This window comes from Euwallacea fornicatus, chromosome 17, assembly GCF_040115645.1.
Source record: "Euwallacea fornicatus isolate EFF26 chromosome 17, ASM4011564v1, whole genome shotgun sequence".
Taxonomy (NCBI): domain Eukaryota; kingdom Metazoa; phylum Arthropoda; class Insecta; order Coleoptera; family Curculionidae; genus Euwallacea; species Euwallacea fornicatus.
Genome location: NC_089557.1, coordinates 2,196,004 through 2,216,126, shown reverse-complemented (window position 1 = coordinate 2,216,126; position 20,123 = coordinate 2,196,004). Strand labels below are relative to the sequence as shown.

The following is a 20,123-nucleotide window of genomic DNA, read 5'->3' as shown; positions in this document are numbered from 1 at the left end:
AAAGAAAAACTTATTGCTGAACAACCCCTTTATTTTAGAGTATTATATAGGGGTAATCTGGATCGAGGGGACCCCGATCAGCTGATTTGAGCAAGCGGATTGGCTGGCCAGCACCAGGAATAAAGGTGATTGGTTGAAAATCGACCGATGAGTCAATCTTATCCAGATGACGTTTCCGAAAAGGCGTCTTGGTATTATTTATTTTATTTTGACGTAAAACGTGTTTGAAACGTGAATAATGAAGCACCTTAAGCTCATTATCGGTAAAAACAGATATTCAATTGAACTCTTCAAAGGAAGTTTCAACCAGTTTACTAGCGGGAATTCACATTGTACAGGTTGGTTCAATATTGCCTTTGCATCAGACAACCAGTAGATAAGAATTTTAATCGCTACGATTTACTTATTGAGATCAGTGCATTATGTTGAATACATAGGGAAGCTCAATTGTATTAGTCCCTACCCCAATTAATATTACTGCTAAATGTCATATTTAAGTAGTGTTATTTCAAAAGTCCACCTTTAAAATATATTATGCCAAATTCGCCCAAATTAACTGGAAAGAACATCTTTGAAAAAACATGTTTAAGTTCTTGGTTTCTTTCAACTTAATAATTTCTCCTACAATGTCTCTTAAATTGAATGCATCTTATAGACATCAAAATGTAATAATGTCGACAGTTACCGTTCAAAAGAAGAGGATTTCTTTTGTCTAAAGTAATGCATACATCTGATTCAGAACAATCTCTATAGTTAATAAATGTTTTTTAACGAAATATAGAAAGACAAACTAACGAATTTACTACTACCCAACTCTACCTATGCTGCTCTCTATCTCAACTGCCAATTTTCTTTTTAGTTTTAGGGAGGTAGTTCAGTCCCAGCGGGCATACCGCGATATTTGGCCATTTAATAACGGGGGTAGTAACCTCGTAAGACGGTTGTTCACCCCAAAGATGATAGTCTTAGTTTCCTTCTCGTTATTTTGTTGCTAACTGAAATAATACTCACGTGAACTGAATGATGTCTAGAAAACTGACAATAACCCTTAGCTGCGCATTACAGAATCATAACGTGATAGAACAAGACGTTCGAGGAAAACAATACATAACCCACTTCATATAACAATAAAGATTTAATTTAACTTGAAATCTCATTATAACAATATCATTGCAAAAAGAATTGTACAAACATTTCAATCATACAAATAGAATTAAAAAATATTTACACCATATAATACAACAATTTATAGACATTTAACTTACGTATTGAATGAAAAACCTATCGGCTATTATTATCCTTCAATACATCCTTCAATATCGAACTTGAGCTCCTGCTCTGCCCAAATTCCGTAAATGTAGGTAGCACTACCTCATTCAGCACTATCGGACTTGGAGATGTCCTAGGCGTAGTCCGTCTACTGCTCTCAGTACTGCCTCCTGTATTTGTTTTACTGACCTCCCCCAGCAAACTCGGCACTTCTCGGGGCTTTGACTCGTTCTCCAGAAATCTTACGAAAGCTTGAGATAAAGATTCGTGGGTTTCGTCGGTTGGTTGAGGCGCGAGTAGCGAACCCAACCACGAGCCCTGTTGAGGCTTGTTAAGCTTGACTTTGTCGTGGTCCTGCTGGTTGAAATCCAGGAGTGTGGCAATCAGTTTCAGTACTTGAGCCTGGTCCTTGTTCCAGTTGTTTGTGTTGCCAGAAGACAAGAAGCCAACTATGAGGCTTTTGATTAAGGATTTATCTATTTTGCCGTCGGTTTGGCTGGTGAGCTCTTGGACTGTCTGTTGGACTCTGATCAGTTTTTGTTGGAGTTGGGTAACTGGAAAAACACATCAATTTCTCGTCAACAAGACCCTTGTGTAAGGGGTGTCTCATAATTAATGGTGTATAACTGAACCGCAGACTCCTTGTGCAAAAATATTTAGTTATATTTAACGCCGATATCACGGGAACGCGGGAAACAATCGTTTATGAAATGCAAAAATGTATTTTCGGAGATTTTTTTTTTTTTAAAGCTGTTGAGCGACACTTTTGGTGTGCAACTTGCCCCAGTTAAAGCTTCAGAAAAATATTCAGGACTTTCTCATAACCTCCGTGTACGAGAACTTTTTGCCAAAATTATTACATCTCACGAACCTTGGTAGCATTCTATGAATTTGTCGTCCGAATCTCCCGCATCACGCCCGAATTCGTCTTCTTTCGTTGTTGTTTTCAAATTAGAGGGTTTTGGAATTTGGGGTAAAAATCGGCGGTATACTGCTGATGTGCCTGGCAGCGAGGTAAATCAGGTTAGTTCAGGTCAATCTTGAGGTTTTCACGTTATCTACGGTTCTATTAATTATGGAGCGCCCCGTTTATACTACTTACTTCCATCTAATAAACTTAGCACGTAAATAACTAAATAAAAATTAATAATATGTAAACAAAAGGATACCAGCAGCTTTCAGGAGGAAGACTACGAAAGGCAGATTGCAAGTCTTACCCAGGAACCGATTTCTACAATTACGAACCAGTACCTGATGTAATACTCACATCCTCACCTCCCTCTTAAAACGGCTCTCATGCTAAAAATTCAAAATCAAATAACTGAAAAGTGAAAATAAATGTTTAATACGGGTACAAACTGGCACAGAAAGCAAAAACCGGATTAAATCTGCGAAAAAACGAGTTTCTGAACGGCAGACTGCAATTTTTCGCGTGTTCACACTGCTCGTTTTTCGCCGACTTACATGCGATTAAAAAGCGAACAAAAACAATCAAAGCGAAATAAATTTAAAAAAAAATGGTGAACAAGACACTACATTTTTGTATATCCCATTAAGTAACTGGGGAATACAGAACAAGACCTCACAGTTACCAAATGAGATTGAAAAAACATAGGTGGAAGCGTGCGACTGGACTGATGAATACGTGCTCTAAAGTGCTCTGCTTCAAAAAAAAAAAAAGAAAAGAAAAAACCTAAATTACGTACAAATAACGTGAGTCAAATAAATTTTTCTCGTTAATCTAAATCTTTAAGACGTTCATAAAACTATAAATTCATTATCAAAATAAATAATACGAATATTGCGTTAACCCTAGGGATGTGTTGGTTGTTAATAGGCGAAGGTCTTTGCAGCCACTCATGAAAATATCAGTCGATATTCTGGGATCTCATCTACCCAGAATTACCAGCTGATATTTCAAAAACGGCCGTCCAACATGAATCAGTTACTTTACTGGAATATGGGTTTTAGTTGTTAAGACCAAAGTGATCTGTACAGTCAAACTACCAAATTTATGCGGATGCTTGGAATGACTGCAAGTCGTACGGTTACGCCCATATATTTGATAATTCGAGTTCTAGTTGATATGGAAAAAAATTAATAATAAAGTGCAAACACATCTAGAGTAACGTGTAGGACTTACCTTCATCTTTCAGTCCAGAATTCTGTTTTTTTATCAGCTCCAATTGGTCGGACAACCGGGAGGCAGCTTGCAGGCCTATTTTGCTTTCCTCCAGTTGCATCTTCAGGTTGTCCATTTCTTTCCTCAAGTCGTCTTGGACCAGCTTTTCGGCGTTTATTTGACGACGTATGCGCTCGGTCTCCTTTTGGACGTCTTTTTCCTTGTCTAGAAGAATTTCGTGTTAAAAAAAGTTCATCCGAAAGAGCGTCGAAATCGAAGGAAAACACGCTCAGGAGGTCGCCAAAAGGAAAATAAATTGTTCGAACTTCGAACGGCCAATTTAAATCGATGTTGCGCATATTTCGATGGCAGTTCGAAGATTTTGCGAAGTCCTACTTGATCGGGGGCGATCTTCGCTTTCAGATTTTAAATGCAAACAAACGGATGCTTTTGCGAATTTTTTGGAAAGTAGCACAAAACGTCCGTCAGAGTCTCAGGTTCGTATTTTCCGGGATCAACGTTGAGGTCACATTTCGAAAAGACCAACTCGGCGAAATCAAAATCAGTCACAGTTGATCAGTATTTGCGCAATTTGTGCGTCGATATATTTTCTTCTCGGGCTATAGCAATAGTACAGTGTATACCCTTTTCACCCCCCCAGTTCACCCCAGATTAGCCCCCCTCCCCCCCAACATTAAGCTCGCCTTGTTTGATGGTCGCTCAGGGCTAGGTCTGGACTGTCAGGTGGACGTGGTAATCCTTAAAGCCGCGTTCCACCCTACAATTAACGTGTAGAAGTAGATTAGAATTTTCTAAAGCACGATTTCTGGCTTTATTATCGGTCTCAAATTCGTAATGTGACGTTGTAAACGTTTCCCTTTACTTATAAGTTCTTTATAGCATATACCCAATTAAGATAGTCCCCTCCGCGTCCCAGACACTGTCCAGAAAAAGGCTACATAAAATTTCGTTTTTGCTTTCTTGGGTTGTACGAGAGCCCTTGTGATGAATTTGAATCTACAAAGTTTCTCACCGACGCCTTCTTACCTTTCTGGAACTGCTCCAAAACGAACTGCAAATTGGTCAACGCAGTCGCTTGCTTCCCGTTAACATCTTCCAAATCCGACATCTTCCTTCTCAGCTCGTCCCTTTGTCCCACAACCGCCTGCAGCTGACTCTGCAACGACTCTACCTGCTGATTGGCCCTGATGCTCACCGATGTGTACATCGTGCTGGAATTCTTCTCTCTCGCCTCCAAGTCGCTTAGTTTCAGCTGCAGCTGCGCGTTCTTCTGTTCAGCTTGTAGCAATTCTTGAGTGTACCGCTCTTCAAGCTCCATTATATGACCTTGCAGCCGTTCCAGCTGCTTCAAGAGCGTTATTTCCTTATCCGAAGGCGATGAAATCTTTGCCTGCTCTTCCAGGAGGTTTTTGGTGAGCACGTCGCATTTTTCCTTGAGGAAGTTGGTTTGGTCTATCAGACGGTCGATTTCCTCGCTTTTCCGAGCAATTTCATCGCTGGCAAGGCCAGCTTGCAGCAGTCCTGCCTCAAGTTGGGTAATTTCCTGGGTTTTGCTAGTGAGAAGAGTTGAAAGTCGTTGGATTTCTTGATGGTAATCGAGGCTTTCTTGGTGCTTAATTTGCACCATATTGATGAGTTCGTTGCGGGAGTCGGACAAGTCTTGAAGCTGTTGTTGAAGGTGCTGAATAGATTCGTTTGAGGTGAAAGTGTCTGAGGACTGTAGCCTGCTAATTTCCTCCTTCTGCGTCTGGACGGTTTGCTCAAGCTCGGAGAGACTTTCTTTGAGAGTAGTTATTTCGGAACTTTTTAAGGCTAGGTCTTCTTGCTTAGCTTCAATAACCTTTTTTTGATTCTCTATGATTAAGGTTAACTCGCTGAGCTTGTCGTTCGCGATTTCGGTCTCCTCTACCGTTGCCACATTTTTGTCCATACCAATTTTCATGGCCTCTATCAGTTCAGTTAGGCGAGTAATTTCAACCGTTTTATCCTCAACACTTCTCCTTAAGCTTTCGTTGTCCCCCAACTCCTTGACCCTTAAACTTTCCTCTTCGTCATTAATTTGTTTGCCTGCTTCTACTAACTGAGTCAACCTTTCTTTATCCTCAAGGCTTTTCTTCCATTCAATTTCCAGTACCTTTAATTCATCGTTTTTCTGACATAGTTGCGCCTCTTTCTCCTCAACTGTTCTCCTCAATCTCTGATTGTTCTCTTCAACTTCCTTGCTTCTTAACAGCTGGTTCTCTTTGTCATGTAGCTGCGTGTGGAGCTCCCCACAACGCAGCAAGACAGCGTCGTATTTCTGCAATAGCTCTGTATAGTTATTCTCATACCTTCTCAAACTGTCTTCGGCATCGTTTAAGGCCTGTTGTAAATTAGCTTTTACGTCCGAGTCGGCCTGGCGCTCTTTGTTGAAAGTATCCAGCTGCAGCTTCAGTGAGGTTTCCGACATCTTCGAGTTCTGTTGTTTCTCAGTTAAAATTTTAAGCTGCGCCTCGAGTTCTCTACGCGAATTTTCCTCATTAAGCCACTTCTCCTTGACCTCATTAATTTCGCTCTTCAAATCTATCATAGCCATAGTTTGCAGCTTCAAATCTTTGTTTTCCTGCAAGAGTTTTCCGAAATCTACCTTAACCTCTTGTAGCTCATCCTTCAAGCTGTCCAAAGCGAAATTCGCCTCCGAAAGCTGATAGTCCGTATTCTCAAAGTCTGCTCTAAGCCTCTCAAAACCGCTCTTCAGTTCATCATTTTCAGTCTCTAATTCTTCAATTTTATGAAGTTTATTCTGCGCTTCATCGTAATCTAATTTCAACTCATCGAAGCTAATCAATAACTGTTGGTAGTCGTCTTGTTTTGCGGAATCAGGGCTTAAAGTTGCAGACTTACAAGGACTATCAATGATACATTCCAGTTCTCTAATCCGCCTGTTAGCATTTTCTAAATCGCTCTCCAACAGCACCATGCTCTCCTCATTACTCTCCGATATAGTCTGCAATCCCGAGTTCTTGAACTGATCCACCTCAGCAAGCAAAACGTCATTGCTGCTTATCAAGTGGGAGATCTCAGACTCTAGCTCTTTAATAGTTTCACCTTTGGTGACCACCTCCTGACTGAGAAGCTCGGAATTCTGAATCAGCCTCTCAATTTCCTCGTATTTTTCGTTGAGAATCTGAGTCTTTTCGTTCTGAGTCTCGATCAACTCCTGCTCCAGGGTGTAACATTTTTGCTTGAACTCCTGAAGAATTTTGAAGATATTTTCAACTTGATGACTGAAATGGCTGACCAGGGGGTTGTCTTCGTCTTCAGGTGGTGCTTCTTCCGAGGGTGCCGCTTCTATGTGTCTTTTCACGTTGGTAGCAATAATGCTGATGTATTTGTTGTGGTTTTCTTCAAGTTTTTTACTCAGAAGTTCTGTGTCAGACTGCTGTTGGCTTCTATCTTTAACTTCCTTTCGGAGCTCTTGGATTTCATTTAGTGAGGACTTCAACTCGTTTTTTAAAGAGTCTATTTGCTGCTCGTACGTCTCTAAGGTGAGTTTTTCGCCACTCTCTTCTTTGTGTCTCTCTTCAGCTGCCTGGGTGTTCTTTTGCAGCTCGCTATATGAGAGTCTGGATTTTTCTAATTCTTCTTCTAAGTGAGCGATCCTTTGCTCTGAACTGATCTTAGAGGTTTCAAGATTTTTTTGCAAGAGCTCGTGAGTTCTTTTAAGAGCGCTCAGTTCCTTGCTAACCTGCTCGTACTTTCCCTTGAAGCCTCCCCCTGCAGAAGCATTTTTCTTCAGCAAATTATTTTCCTCTTTGAGCTCGTTATTCTCATCTTGCAAATGTTCTCGCATTCTCACGAGCTCAGATAAATTTTGCTGGTTCTCAGCGTCCAGCTGTTCCAGCTGGCTCAAGAGGTCATTTTTGTCGTTTTCGAGGACTTTTATGGTTCGTTTCAAGTTGGATATATCATCTTCTTCCGGACTGGCATGAGCGACCGTAAGTTCTGCAGGCGTCCAGTTCCAGGTATTTTCATTGAGTTCGCCATTTTCCTTATGCGGGACCTGGAAAAAAGTAATGCTCAATGAGGTGTCGGCTGAAGATTGAAATGAGTGCATCATTGTCTGAGCGATGTTCAAATAATTATTCAAGGCGAATTCCCGTGAATCATGTGTATTTTGTATCTCAAAAGGGGCTTTTAAGACTTAATTTTGAGAAATGGCAAAGAAAAACAAATAAACATTGAGGCAGGTGTGCTAAAACAATTAAAGTCGATGGTGTTGTGGTGATGTGAAAACGAACATCTCTTAATGGCAATTTTGAGGAACATTTTGATGATGACGAATCATCATCATTTTACGTAGAATCGCCTGAGGGTAGAGGTTTTACCCGCTGAAAAAATCTCGAAAATTCGCCGAATTGATGGTGCAATTCTAGTGCGCTACCAATAACGACCTTAAACCTTGGTCGTAACTAAGGTAGCGATGATTCTGGTGACCGCACTCCCTTGGTCCAGTTCCTTTAGGATTGAGGCGGCAAAACGGATCGACCTTGGACAAAACGACACCTAAGAGAAAATTTTCCTCAATTTACTTTACAAATTACCAAACAACGTCATATGTGTGTTTGTGTGTACATTTTGAATATTTCTTTCATGACGATTCTCTACGGAATGCCGGTTCTTTGCGTCATGAAAAAAGAAAAGCGCCAGTACCTCAGCGAATTATTGCCCAATAAAACAACAACATGCAACAAATTATCAACAACTAGAGAATCAGCTTTCGATCAAAGAAGTGCGGTGGTAGCCATTGTTCGCCTTCTGTTGCTTAGAGTGAACAATGCGTAATTGAATAGAAAATGTATTTTCTGAGAGAAATAGTTTAGGTACGTAAATTTTAGAGTTTACGTCGAAGTACGTACAATGAAGATGAACTAAAGGTAGTAAAATTACATAATGGACAGTTGTGAATAATTATACTTTGCGGTCGCTTCATTGGTCACTACGACTAGAGGACGTAATTGAGCATAAATACCCACAAAATAGAGCCAGTAATGGGCGAAAATAAGTAAGCAACGCCTTTTCGAAAAGCGACTTTGAATCACATTTCACAACTGAATCCCACCTTCTTCTTAATTTCCTCAATTATCACATTTATTTCGTGGCTTTTTGTACTCAATTTCATCCTCCAAATACACACAAATTTCTGTTGAAATTGCCCGAAACTGCCAACTACTGGACCACATGGTCCGACTGAGTGGCCTCCAAGATCTCCTGATTTGACACCCCTGGATTGTTAAATGGATCTACATTAAATCGAAGGTTTCCTTACACCACCAGAGAAGGTTCGGTAGAATTGCGACATCTAATTCTAGAAGTTCGCAGCTGAATCGACCCACGAACCTTCGGCGATATAAGGGAGGGATTTGCCGACAGGTTCCATTTTTGTCAGGGGCAAAATGGTGCCAGTCTTGCCCGTTTAATTTAATTAATTTCCTGTCACCAAATAAGTTTTCTTATTGTCGATGTATTACCCAGCGAGATTTGCAACGTATTTTTGCGAAATTTATTATTTTCTATTTATTGCTCTTCTCAAAAATAAATCGAGAGATTTCGAATCGCATTAAATGCATCTTTCAAAGACCTTTAATCTGTGTAACATTTAGAGCAATGCACGAAGGTCGAAAAATGGTATTTTTATGTACGTAAAACGACCAAGTCCGTATAATTTGACGAGGCCACATTGGAAAACCCGAACGTCGTGTATTGGAGAAGCTGCTTTTACAGATTTTTACTTATGACCAGCCAGAAAGAATGCACTTCCTGTGCAATTTAAATAATAAACCAATTTGTTTTTGTCTTTCCGTTAGATACTCGGATGGTCGGAGTTCTTCCTATGTAAACCTTCAACCACAATGGCCCTAACCCGCCTGCATGTGACACCCTGTACGCTATAATAACACGATAGATATGATCATTCTTCGGTTCCCTGGCCCAATAGCATATTTATCCGTTAGAAACCTTAGACCTCCGCCTTCCTGTTAATTTATGAAGGAAATGCGACACGAACAATGTTGATAAGACACAGTGTTGATGTCCGCCATTTACATTTTATTTACCATTAAAACTTTTACAGGCTTAAATATTTACATAACTTTTAAAATGGGCTCGAAATAACGACTCGAAATCCATGGGTCGCATATCCATCATATGTGCTACGTTTACACCGCAAACGCGGAACCGAGTTCACCACTTTGAATCGATGGGGAAAATTAATGAGCTCATGTACTCGTCACGTGAACGGTATATGAGGGTAGTGCATGCTTGCTTGATTACCCGGTCGTTAAATGGACACTTTTCGGTTGCAATTTCTGCACTTCACCCTTCCAACGTTGATGGTTCTTTGCCCAAATATTTGATCTTTATTAACGCTTGGCCATCGAATCTCTGAGACTTGTTCTATATGTTTGAAGGAGTTTTTTCGGGTTTAGTGGTGTTACAGTAAAGTGTATTGCACTCGTCCGGGCGTTGCAGTATAACCCGTCTTTGTTTGCTCAGTGGTTGTTGAAAATACAACCACGAGATATGCCTTAACCTCCGGATAATATTAACTCCCTTTCATCGACGACGTTCTAATTTTTTCTCATAGAAGTCTCAAAGGAAGCAGTTTTCGTTTCGATTAGACAGCACATAATGGAGTCTGATTACTCGGTTGGAAGTAGAACCGCGATAAGGTGGTCGGTTTATCAGAGATTTGCCGGTCATATTAACATTTTAATCAGCACATTTGTTCCCGGTAACCAACAGAAAAGAACACTTTGTAACGTGTTTGTGGCGATAATAAACGACGAGTGTTAGTTGATTTACTTAAACTTATTTGCTAAAACTTTCAAATTCCTTCTCTAGCCCATGACTCATCGATGCACTCCAATCTGCCCCGCCCCCTGGTGATCTGCGGGCCCTCAGGCTCGGGCAAGAGCACCCTCATAACACGCCTAATGGAGAACCACCCGGACAAACTGGGTTTCGCAGTTAGTCACACCACCAGAAGCCCTCGGCCCGGGGAGCTCGAGGGTCGTCATTACCACTTCACCAACGAAGATTCCATGAAACGGGCTATAGACAATGGAGAATTTATCGAAACTGTCTCGTTCAGTGGTAACACGTATGGAAGCAGTTTTAAGGCTGTGGAAGACGTTGCCGAGCAAGGGAAGATCGTTGTCATGGACATAGATATCGAGGGTGTGAAGCAGGTAAAGAAGACCAGGCTGAACCCCTGGTACGTCTTCATCAAACCTCCGTCTTTAAGCGTGTTGAGAGATCGGTTGGTTGCGAGAAAGACCGAGAATGAGAAGAGCTTGGAGAGGAGGCTGTTAAAGGCGGGAGAGGAGATAAGGTATGCGCTAGAATCGGAGAGTTTTGATAAAACTATAGTTAACTTCGAGAAAGAGGACTCTTACAAGGAACTACGGGAATTTGTGCAGAAGAATATTTTTAAATTCAATCAATAAATGGTACAACGAACGTAATATCAAGCGACTTTATTACATAAGGGGACCGTTATAATGGGTCTGTGGCTGGGGCGATGTGCCGGCAATAAACGCTTTCGATAAAGTTTACGTACTTATGGTAGATAACATACTGCCATTGTTTGAGACACCCACGCCACTTTCAGTCCTATATTCGAACAGTTGGTAAATTATTTATGGATACACAATTCAGCTATTGAGATATCGTAAATGCTTCAAACACATAGGTACATGAATTACGACATTATATCTTCCATTTGAGCTCGAATTCTACCTATTAAGGTAGACATACTTTTATGGGCGGCAATCTACAGGATGTTCCAAATGTTAGTTGCATCGTTATAACCGCGAAGGCGGTAGTGATTCAGGGCGGTTTAAATGGAATCGCAAGGTGGCGCATTTACGTAAATAATTATCTTAACTTTCGCCATTGGGTCAAGAAAACGCATTTGGACTTGTCCCAAAGTGGATTGTGGAATTATTGGAATATTTTCCTGTGGCTATTGGCACCGACGCCTCGTTGCCGTTTGTTTCAATTCAGCGTCAAATTTCAACGTGGCATGATGTCACCTTACCCGGTCAAACGAAGCATAAAACTGCTTGCTTTACCCATAATAAGTCAACAACACGTCTTCGTCCAAACGGGAGGTCCTTCTAAGTATCGAAACAGCAAATCAGCACATTCTCGTATAAGTCAAAACGCAAAAAGAACAATAATACGGGTACTGGCAGCACTAGAAACGCATTCTTCATGTTTACGAACACTCAATATATAGAGAACAAACGGAACGGGTCACAGGTGTCAAGTTTCGCCTATACGGTTTTTACTGCCAAGTTAAAGGGCACTAACCCGAACTTAACGATATGGGGGTATTGTTGCAGGTTGAGCTCGTGTTTAAAATATGAAAATGCGATCTAAACGAGGCACCTAAAGGTTTCTGAAAATAATAACAATAATATTGCGCAACAACGGTTAAGTAAATACTTGATTCAAACGAGGCTTAAAAATTGAATCTAAACCACTTTAGGTACAATGATGTGAAATTGTCGATTTCAGCCTTTGTAGAGGAAGTTTTAGATACTGGATATATTATGTGTAAAATACAGCGTTCCTCAGATTAGTACAAAATTTTGAAAACGTCATCATGTGGAACTCCCTCAAAAACGTGATCAATACGGCTCTGGTTTCAACACTGTGAAAATGTAAATTCCAGGCTTCACAGAAGGAAACTTTAGGCACTAAATTCCTTCGTGTTAAATATACAGTGCTAAGGTCAATTCCGATTAGCGCAGGGTTTTGAAATTGTGATAACAGAAGAGATTTTTTTTTAAATCGAATCGATACGTCCCTGACTTTTAATGTTCTATGAACTAGACACATAATATCAATTTCCAAGGGGGTTAGTTTAGGTTAATTAATTTAGCGATTTACATATTTTCCTTTCATTTATCTGTCTGCTAAATTCCATGAAAAAATAAATTAAAATTAACAAGAAAAGGATGAGTCAGATGTATAATATTGCAACTCTCAATTAAACAAATCTCCAGCTTAACTGGAAAACGTACTAAATTAATAATCGATGATTCGCTGCGTAAGGATTTTTTTATTGGGATTTTGATTAAGGAGAAGATATTAGTCACATGGTAATATATACATTTTTCCCGTAATATTGCATCACAACTATATACAGTTATGTATGCGGTAAGCATGTCTCGGGAAGACCTCGCAAACGGTAATAAATACATACGCGTGTGATTAAATGGGGAGAAACCAATAGGAGAACAATAAAATGGTGAACGGTTTTGGAAAAATTAATCTCCAAATTTCGGTTTTTCCACTTCACTGAAGAAGGCGGATAAAATTGAAGGATATAAAAATGAGGAAAATACAAAATTAATATTGAAAAAAGGGTAAAAATATTAAATTAAAAATCCAGTTCAAAAAGGTAAAAAACGAATCGAAAAAATGCAAAATTTTGCCAAGTCGATTTAATTACATTGTGGCCCAATTTGAAGAGATATTTAAAAAGCATTAATCGTTTGTTATCGGCACCTCGTCGTCGGGTACGTTTCGACTCTACCCCGTCATCAAGTTTAATTAGGAATGCGCAGTTTTTACCAAATTTATTTTGTTAGATCTCCTGTGGCCAATAAAAGGTACCACGCAAGGCGAACACATCAATAAAACCATGAAAAAGGGCATTTAAATATCTCTCTGCCTGTCTTTTGCACACTAGTTATTGCAGAAACCTCTTTCGAACACATTTTGTAAAGTTTTAATTAAAACCGAACAATTTGAATTAAAATTTTTTGTCAAAACTGGTTTTCTTGAAGTTATTTATTTCAGTTATCTCAAGAACCTCAGGTAATTTCCACCCCCTCAAAATTGTATCTGGTCGAGGACATTATTGGGCAATTCAGCGATAAATAGTTGACCTAACACCACATCTCATGCGGTTTCCGAGATAATGTACAGCGCTGAATTTGGGCCACTCCGTAGGTGCGCGTGGTAAGTTTCGTCAACAAGGTAGTTGAAACCCGAAATACAACACTTTAATACTCTTCCTGTCTGTGCTTTGTTTTAAGTACCCCGGATTAATAAATTCTTACTAAACATTGATAATTTATCTTAATTTAGATTAACGTATTAGATAATGTCTCTGTTTCCAAAAACAAACACGGCGAATTTTCTACGAACCCGTATTGACTTGCTGTATGGATAAAATTGGCCAGTGCCGGTACGAGGTTCTAATAATCGTTGGCTCATTTGAAAATTGAACCAAACTAATGAAGTTCAAGCTTCGCGACACTTATTTTAATGTATGCTGACTTAAAACAATGAATGCGGGCCCTTATTAACACCACTAAAATGTAAATGAACGTTTCGTGATGTGTTAGCAGGAATACTTTTTGATTCTAATCCAATCATTAAACAACGAGGTCTGTAATTTTACCTTTTGATAACGCCGAGCACTAAACTCATAAATACCTATACAATTTTCCCTAGGCTTATCGGTGTTCGTACGCAACTAGAAATTATTATTAAAAATGTAATTGAAAGTACGTAATTAACCACTCGCGTAGCTAATCGAGGAACTTACCTAGAAACCCAATTAATTGCGGAGAAATGGGCACGAACTGTTAGGGGGTACTGCCCCAAAGGCGCCAAACCAATTCACGGCTAATTTCTCAAACCGTGACCCACGCGACCCGCGCTACTACGTGCCGCACGCTAAGCTGCTATGCACAACTTTAAAATGCAGTACCCAGTCCCGCGGCCGGGTACTCGCTCGATGGCGCAAGCGCGATTCGACCGACTCGCGCCATTTCACTATCGCCAGTCAATTAGTCAGTCACCAATCTGAATATGCCTTTTTTCAACAAATGCAATTTCCTGCACAACTGCAGTAGATCAAATATCCTGATTTCTACGAAGCCCGAAAGCGTTTTAATAGGATCAGCGTCGTTTTCGCAGTTAAAAAAATTACGGCTTAAAACGTGAAAGAGGGTATGTACCAAATAACCATATCCTTTAGTACAGGTAAACGCTCCTTGAGCAAATATTATCTTAATCTAGAGTCCAAAGTAATACGGAAAGAAGGGGAATGTGGGCATGAGTTTGAATCTGGGTATGTGCAAAATTGCGTTTAAATGAGGCCAAATGAAAAAGATACTCTTTCAGGAGTTTGGTCTCCACTTCTACTTACTTATTGCGTATTCTTTTACGGGGTGTCCCGTGCTGAACGTCCCTTCGACAAAGTGCGTATTTCCGATTCTCGAAGTCTTTTACACAAACGGCCAGTTCCGATAGGTTTTTTATCTATTAAAAGATCGAAACACGTCTCATTTAAAATGTACAGGGCGCACCGAAGTGCCATGGCAGATCGAAACTTCCCTTCCCAAACAGGACAACCTCTACATTTTCTAAAAAAATAAATCAACTGCAGAGAGGCGTTATCGAGGACATATACATATCATCTTCAACGCTTTTCTCAAAAAACGAAAATCCGCCTTCTTTTTGGGCCCTTTTTTATAACCTATTAAATGAATATAATACAACATGCGATGTTGACTGCCTACTAAAACGACCCTCTGCAGGGCTTAAATCACAGATGTGCTTCTACTCTGTATGAACGTGCTCAAAAACTTCTTAACGCCAAATTAGAACCAAATGAGAACAACTTTCAAGACCCATAAAAGGCATCGCGTTTTACCCTGTTGAGTTACGCGAAACCCATGATGGGGCAAGTAAGTGATTAACAGTAAAATTCTGTACGCAACAGAGGCGAGACGTAAGAAAACGCTGTTTTTGAACTCTCCTGGAGGATCAGCCGTTTGGGAGCATTTTAAAAAGGCTTAAGAGAATCGAGGAGGTGTGAACACGAGGACCTTGAGGCCCACTCGAGTGACATTGTGCACGGTTCTGATTTTGATTTTTGAAACAGTAAAACCATGAACCGGATCTCGAATTCATGCAAAATCAGATGAAATATCAAATATTCACTCAAACTGAATGTGAATGCGGCAGCTGATCGTATTCTGAAATATACAGACATGACCTAGTGAACTTGTTTCGTTCACTTCGTTAGTATTGTGTAAGTAAAAATTCAACTAAAGAAAAAACACATTTTAGGACCTTGAATAAGGGTCACATTTCTAAGAATTTAGAGGAAATACATAAATCAGCCTTGTTTGCACATCTGCCTAGTTTCGATTTTGAGCAGGAAAATTCTGACAATTCACAAATGGGTTCAGCTGCGTTGCAGAATTTTATTTTGCAGACACGTACCGGTCGAATTGCACCGTGTGTGACGTTTTCTAGGGCCATTGGAAACGGGTGAACACTAAAAAATAACTCGCCACGAGCGGTGAAGCGTGAACGTAGGGAGTTGATTAAGCCATTCGTTATTTACCATCGAACCATAACAACAGACGAATGTATCCAAGACATGCCTTTAACGTTTCAACGCATGCTTAAGGCTATTTTTAATGATCACCCTTTATATGCTCTTTAACACGTGGTCTCTGAGGGGCCGGAAAAGATGAAAGGTTAAGTCCTATTGGGAGAGACTTGTCATATCTTTCTTCGGAGCAGTTCTGGATATCAGTAAAATTCTTGAAAACTCAGTGTTAGCAGTGTCATAAAAATATTACCAAATGACCTTATTTCTTCCAAAAGAACAAACATTTACTATAATAAATTTAATGGCACTTCTAATCTAGTAATCGTAGGTAAAAAATATTGCTTATCCCAGTGCAAGTCGTACTCAGTCCTAATGTAATACCTATAACAACGGTAGCGTAACGGTCACAGACCATATCAAAGAACAAATATTTAAACTAAAACTACATAGATTAAATTCCCTGGTAAATCGTTAATATTGCAAATATAGGTATTGAAAAACTAACAAATATCAATCAATGTTGTAATTGAGAGAAGAACGACGTTAAAAAGCCCAATTTAGGGATGTGACTTAAAATATGAATTACCTCAACGTGAATTTTTGAAAATGTTGCTGCGGACAGCGTACAAATTCCATTCACCATTGCGTCAATATAACTTCTGGAAAGAGAAATTGACAAAAAAAAGAGACTTACCAGCACCGAACTACACCTCACTATAACAAGAAGGAATCAGTAGGTGCTTGCGGTTTTTATACATTTCAGGGAAGTATCCATGGAAACAACAGATAAGAGCCAATATTGGAAAAATTGACAAAGAGATAAGGTAATGGCAAGGGTGAGAAAACAGGTCCGTTATTACACTAAATTTGATATGAATCTGACAAGTAAATCAATACAGGCTTTAATGGAGAGTAGCTACTTAACAGTAGGCATATCCGCATTTTAAAGATATTTTTGTGCCAAAATGTTGAATTTTTGAACAGATTGTGCACTGAGGCGTTGCTAAATAACCCAAGCAAGCATAAAAGCTATATGATCAATAACAGTACCGATCCGCCGTTCACTTCCTTCTAACACTCATTTTTACGCAAATATTTGTTCACTCAGATAATGCTATATTAATTTTTGGGGGGCCGGAAAGTAAACCTTGTTTGCACATGATAAGATCTGTGCCAATGTCGGTTAATTTAGGACAAATCATGCAATAACGGACAATCGTTTGGCTCCCCGTTAAGTGCCTATTAATTTCAAACTCGATGTATGAAACCTTAAGGCGCATACAATTGGGCATTTGGAATTATTGCTCCTATCATATTGCAGTGAACCCCGCGATTCCCGTCTCATGTTCAGGTTAGACTCCTGGTTCATGTTCAATCAAGAGATAATGATAATCGTCGGCTACGAGGACGAAACAATTTCGGGAATACCACTTACACATCTAGAGCCAAAAATCACCATGGGTAAAAAGTAAAAACACCGTTTCGTTCTATATGAATTAGTAGGGTCGGCCTTATCGCCTGTGTTAACACAAATAACATCTGGCTGTTTGCTTTCGATAAGGATATTTAATATTGTTACAACGAGCTAGCTAGAGACGTGTGTATTTGTGGGTTATAACGGGCGATAGCTGAATTTAACCAGAGGAACAGGGGCGGGGGAATTAAGCTCGTACGAAAGCTAATCTGGGAAAATACAAGAGACAATAAACGACGAGTAACAGGGGGCACCAAAGCAAAAAAAACTGCCTTGTCGGGTGAAATTAAAAACAAAGTCTGGTAACGGTGATCATGTATTTGGGTTCGGATTTATTACAAGAGCATGATGGAGAGATGCCGATTTTCTGATAAAAATTAAACGCGTAATTCGAATATATAGGGTGTGCTAAAAAAGTTGTGCCCGACTTAAGGAGATTATGGGAGACACTGCGGTGAACAACTTTTGCATAGAAACCCCTAGTTAAAAATATGCCGTTTTGACTCCAAAATCATTTGAGATTTTTTCCTCTGGGGTTACATCGCAACGGTGTATGAACCTCCTGTGGCCACTTAAAAAGAACTGTTGGGAAGAGTAATGACAGCCTCTCTTTTCGTGCAACAAGGTCCGCAATCTTACAACGGGTGCGCGATACAATGATTTAAAGAACAAATTTATGTAACCAGGTTGAGGGTCAACCTTCATTATGCTTTTTTTTGTGTTATCTTTAACAAAAATGAATTAATTATCGAAGACTTTTCGTGTAAACTAGATAACATTACATCTTTGAACAAAAATGTCTTTAGAGCCAAGACGGCTTATTTTTACCTGAGGGTTTCTATGTAAAAATTGTTAATCACAATGTCCCCTATAACCTTCTTAAATTTCGCACAAGTGTTTAGTAACACCCAATATACTTTAATCCTGCGCCAAAGAAAACAGCCATATACATATATATGTATATATATGTACATATATATATATGTATATATGTATATTCTAAATTACATCTATCAAATTAAATCAAGACGTTCTTAATCCAAATAATTAGTAACGACACAAACAAACATTCAAAATTTCCATTGGTTTGCCTGGTAAAGTTACCAGCAAATAATTAATTTTGCCCTTGTGCACAAACAAACCTCATAAATGTTTAAATTGTAGATTTTAAAGGACTATTTTGGTTTTTGTGATGATCACATCTTGGAATCAACGTCTATTAATTCGCCTTGAATTCTTATCCACCTAGTGCCGTGATTTTATCTGCATGATACTGTCATTAAAAGGGATTAATATCACTGAAAGTGACTTGATCCTTAGATATGACTTGCTAGTTGTCACATAAAAAAGGCACAGTTAAGCAATAAAAATAGAGATTACGTAAACAGTACCAAAATAGGGCCAACGTTAATATCAATCAATACTCTCTATGAACTAATCTAATATATTGTATCCACAAATTAAATGTATCTTATTAGCCTTGAAATACTCATTAATCAGTTACCTTTTTGTATATCTTGAAAAGATATAAATAATCACTAAGAATAATAAACAATAATAATAGGTGGACAGCAAATGATACATCACATAGATACATGACAATTCAGAGGAGACAGTTGGTGAATACTGCAGTTGCACTTTGGTCATTTACATATGTATGTATATGTTGCAGGAGTCTATAAATTTCTTTACAGTTGCTAATAAATGCTCTTCCATATGCTTAGCCCTACATTGTAATATTCTTTCAAAACTTGTTTTTTCAGTGCAATGTCATTGCATAAATAATTTAGCATTAGCTTTCTGCTGCCGTTTTATGAAGGTGATTATCTTAAGTTTGCCAAATCATTAAAATCTAAGGTATGTATATGGAGGTATGAAAATTTCACCTTGTTCTAATTAGAGTATCCTTAGGGCTTATATACAAAGCTAAAACTTACCCCTGAAGATTTCTGCAACTCATCATTCACTTGTCTCAAATGTTCGATCTGTAAAACACAAAATTACATATTGATTCGTTGGAAACACTGCAACTCGTATGCAGCAATGAAACATGTGATTACAGTGCTAAGTAGCACAATTAATAATGCAAGGAAATAATAGTAGGTAGTAAAGTTCAAAGCTCTGTTCAAGGCTGTAGCGTTTTTATAAAATTTTATTAGTATCAATTACAGTGTTTGAGCTTCTGTAACTTACCTCGAGATCTTTCTGATAGCACAGTTTCTTGTATTGCTCCTCGGTTGTATTGGCACCTAAAAATTAATTGAATTGTTGTAAATGGACTGGGATATTTTTTAGAGCAATGTTCAGTGGTTTGCGGTTTTCCACAACTAACTAGATTCATTAAAATCAATGTCACTTTCAGCAATTTTCGAAGAAGAAACATAATTAAATACCCACCTTCATCATCAGCCAAAACATTGTTGGCGAATGTGGTCAACTGGCCTTTTATACTGCTTAGGCCCTCGTTTATATTAAACCAGCCCGACATTTTAGTTGTTAATTAGTCAATTGAAAACACTGACAAGATGCATTTAAATTTTAAATGTAGGTTTTTATTATTAAAACAAAACTAATATTTTGATTTCCTCTGATTGCCAACACAACTGACACATTTTTGTTGATATATGTTGACAAATGTCAATTTATTCAATATAACCTTGAAAAATCATATGATGTCTGTCAAAAAAAAAAGCAAAAACAAATTGAAAGAAGAGTTTTAGGTTTGATCGTGTTTTCGCGGAGATTATATGCTAGTTATTATTTGATTTATCAATATTATAATATAAATGAAAAAATCGGAATAGAGATCATTGATAAATTAGTAGTCG

At 38.8% G+C, this 20,123-nt stretch overlaps 2 protein-coding genes across 7 annotated transcripts; one reads left to right on the top strand and one right to left on the bottom strand.

The window, feature by feature from the left end:
• Positions 1-164: 164 nt before the first annotated feature.
• On the top strand, positions 165-11,313 carry LOC136344379 (uncharacterized). 3 transcript variants are annotated; one of them, XM_066291794.1, is made up of 2 exons: positions 165-338; positions 10,295-11,301. In XM_066291794.1, the coding sequence occupies exons 1-2, from the start codon at positions 239-241 to the stop codon at positions 10,897-10,899; spliced, it is 705 nt and encodes a 234-aa protein (XP_066147891.1). In that variant the 5' UTR covers positions 165-238; the 3' UTR covers positions 10,900-11,301. The 3 variants fall into 3 exon arrangements, with proteins under 3 accessions (XP_066147891.1, XP_066147892.1, XP_066147893.1); XM_066291795.1 differs by having other exon boundaries at positions 199-263; positions 10,295-11,311; XM_066291796.1 differs by lacking the exon at positions 165-338 and adding an exon at positions 10,128-10,241 and having other exon boundaries at positions 10,295-11,313.
• LOC136344369 (thyroid receptor-interacting protein 11-like) lies at positions 1,117-19,912 on the bottom strand. 4 transcript variants are annotated; one of them, XM_066291758.1, is made up of 6 exons: positions 19,693-19,912; positions 19,489-19,544; positions 19,233-19,280; positions 4,439-7,454; positions 3,413-3,616; positions 1,117-1,823 (listed from the first exon to the last, which is right to left on the bottom strand). In XM_066291758.1, exons 1-6 carry the CDS (start codon positions 19,781-19,783, stop codon positions 1,282-1,284), a joined length of 3,957 nt encoding a protein of 1,318 aa, XP_066147855.1. In that variant the 5' UTR covers positions 19,784-19,912; the 3' UTR covers positions 1,117-1,281. The 4 variants fall into 4 exon arrangements, with proteins under 4 accessions (XP_066147855.1, XP_066147856.1, XP_066147857.1 ...); XM_066291760.1 differs by lacking the exons at positions 1,117-1,823; positions 3,413-3,616 and adding an exon at positions 4,075-4,169; XM_066291762.1 differs by lacking the exons at positions 1,117-1,823; positions 3,413-3,616 and adding an exon at positions 4,186-4,331.
• Between the last annotated feature and the right edge of the window lie 211 nt (positions 19,913-20,123).

Coding starts and splice junctions, on each gene's coding strand:
- LOC136344369 (XM_066291758.1), bottom strand. CDS start 19,783: ATGTCGGGCTGGTTTAATATAAACGAGGGCCTAAGCAGTATAAAAGGC. Junction 19,281..19,488: donor GCTATCAGAAAGATCTCGAG/GTAAGTTACAGA, acceptor TGTGTTTTACAG/ATCGAACATTTGAGACAAGT. Junction 1,824..3,412: donor TTCTGGACTGAAAGATGAAG/GTAAGTCCTACA, acceptor GTGTTTTTCCAG/TTACCCAACTCCAACAAAAA.
- LOC136344379 (XM_066291794.1), top strand. CDS start 239: ATGAAGCACCTTAAGCTCATTATCGGTAAAAACAGATATTCAATTGAA. Junction 339..10,294: donor CGGGAATTCACATTGTACAG/GTTGGTTCAATA, acceptor TTCCTTCTCTAG/CCCATGACTCATCGATGCAC.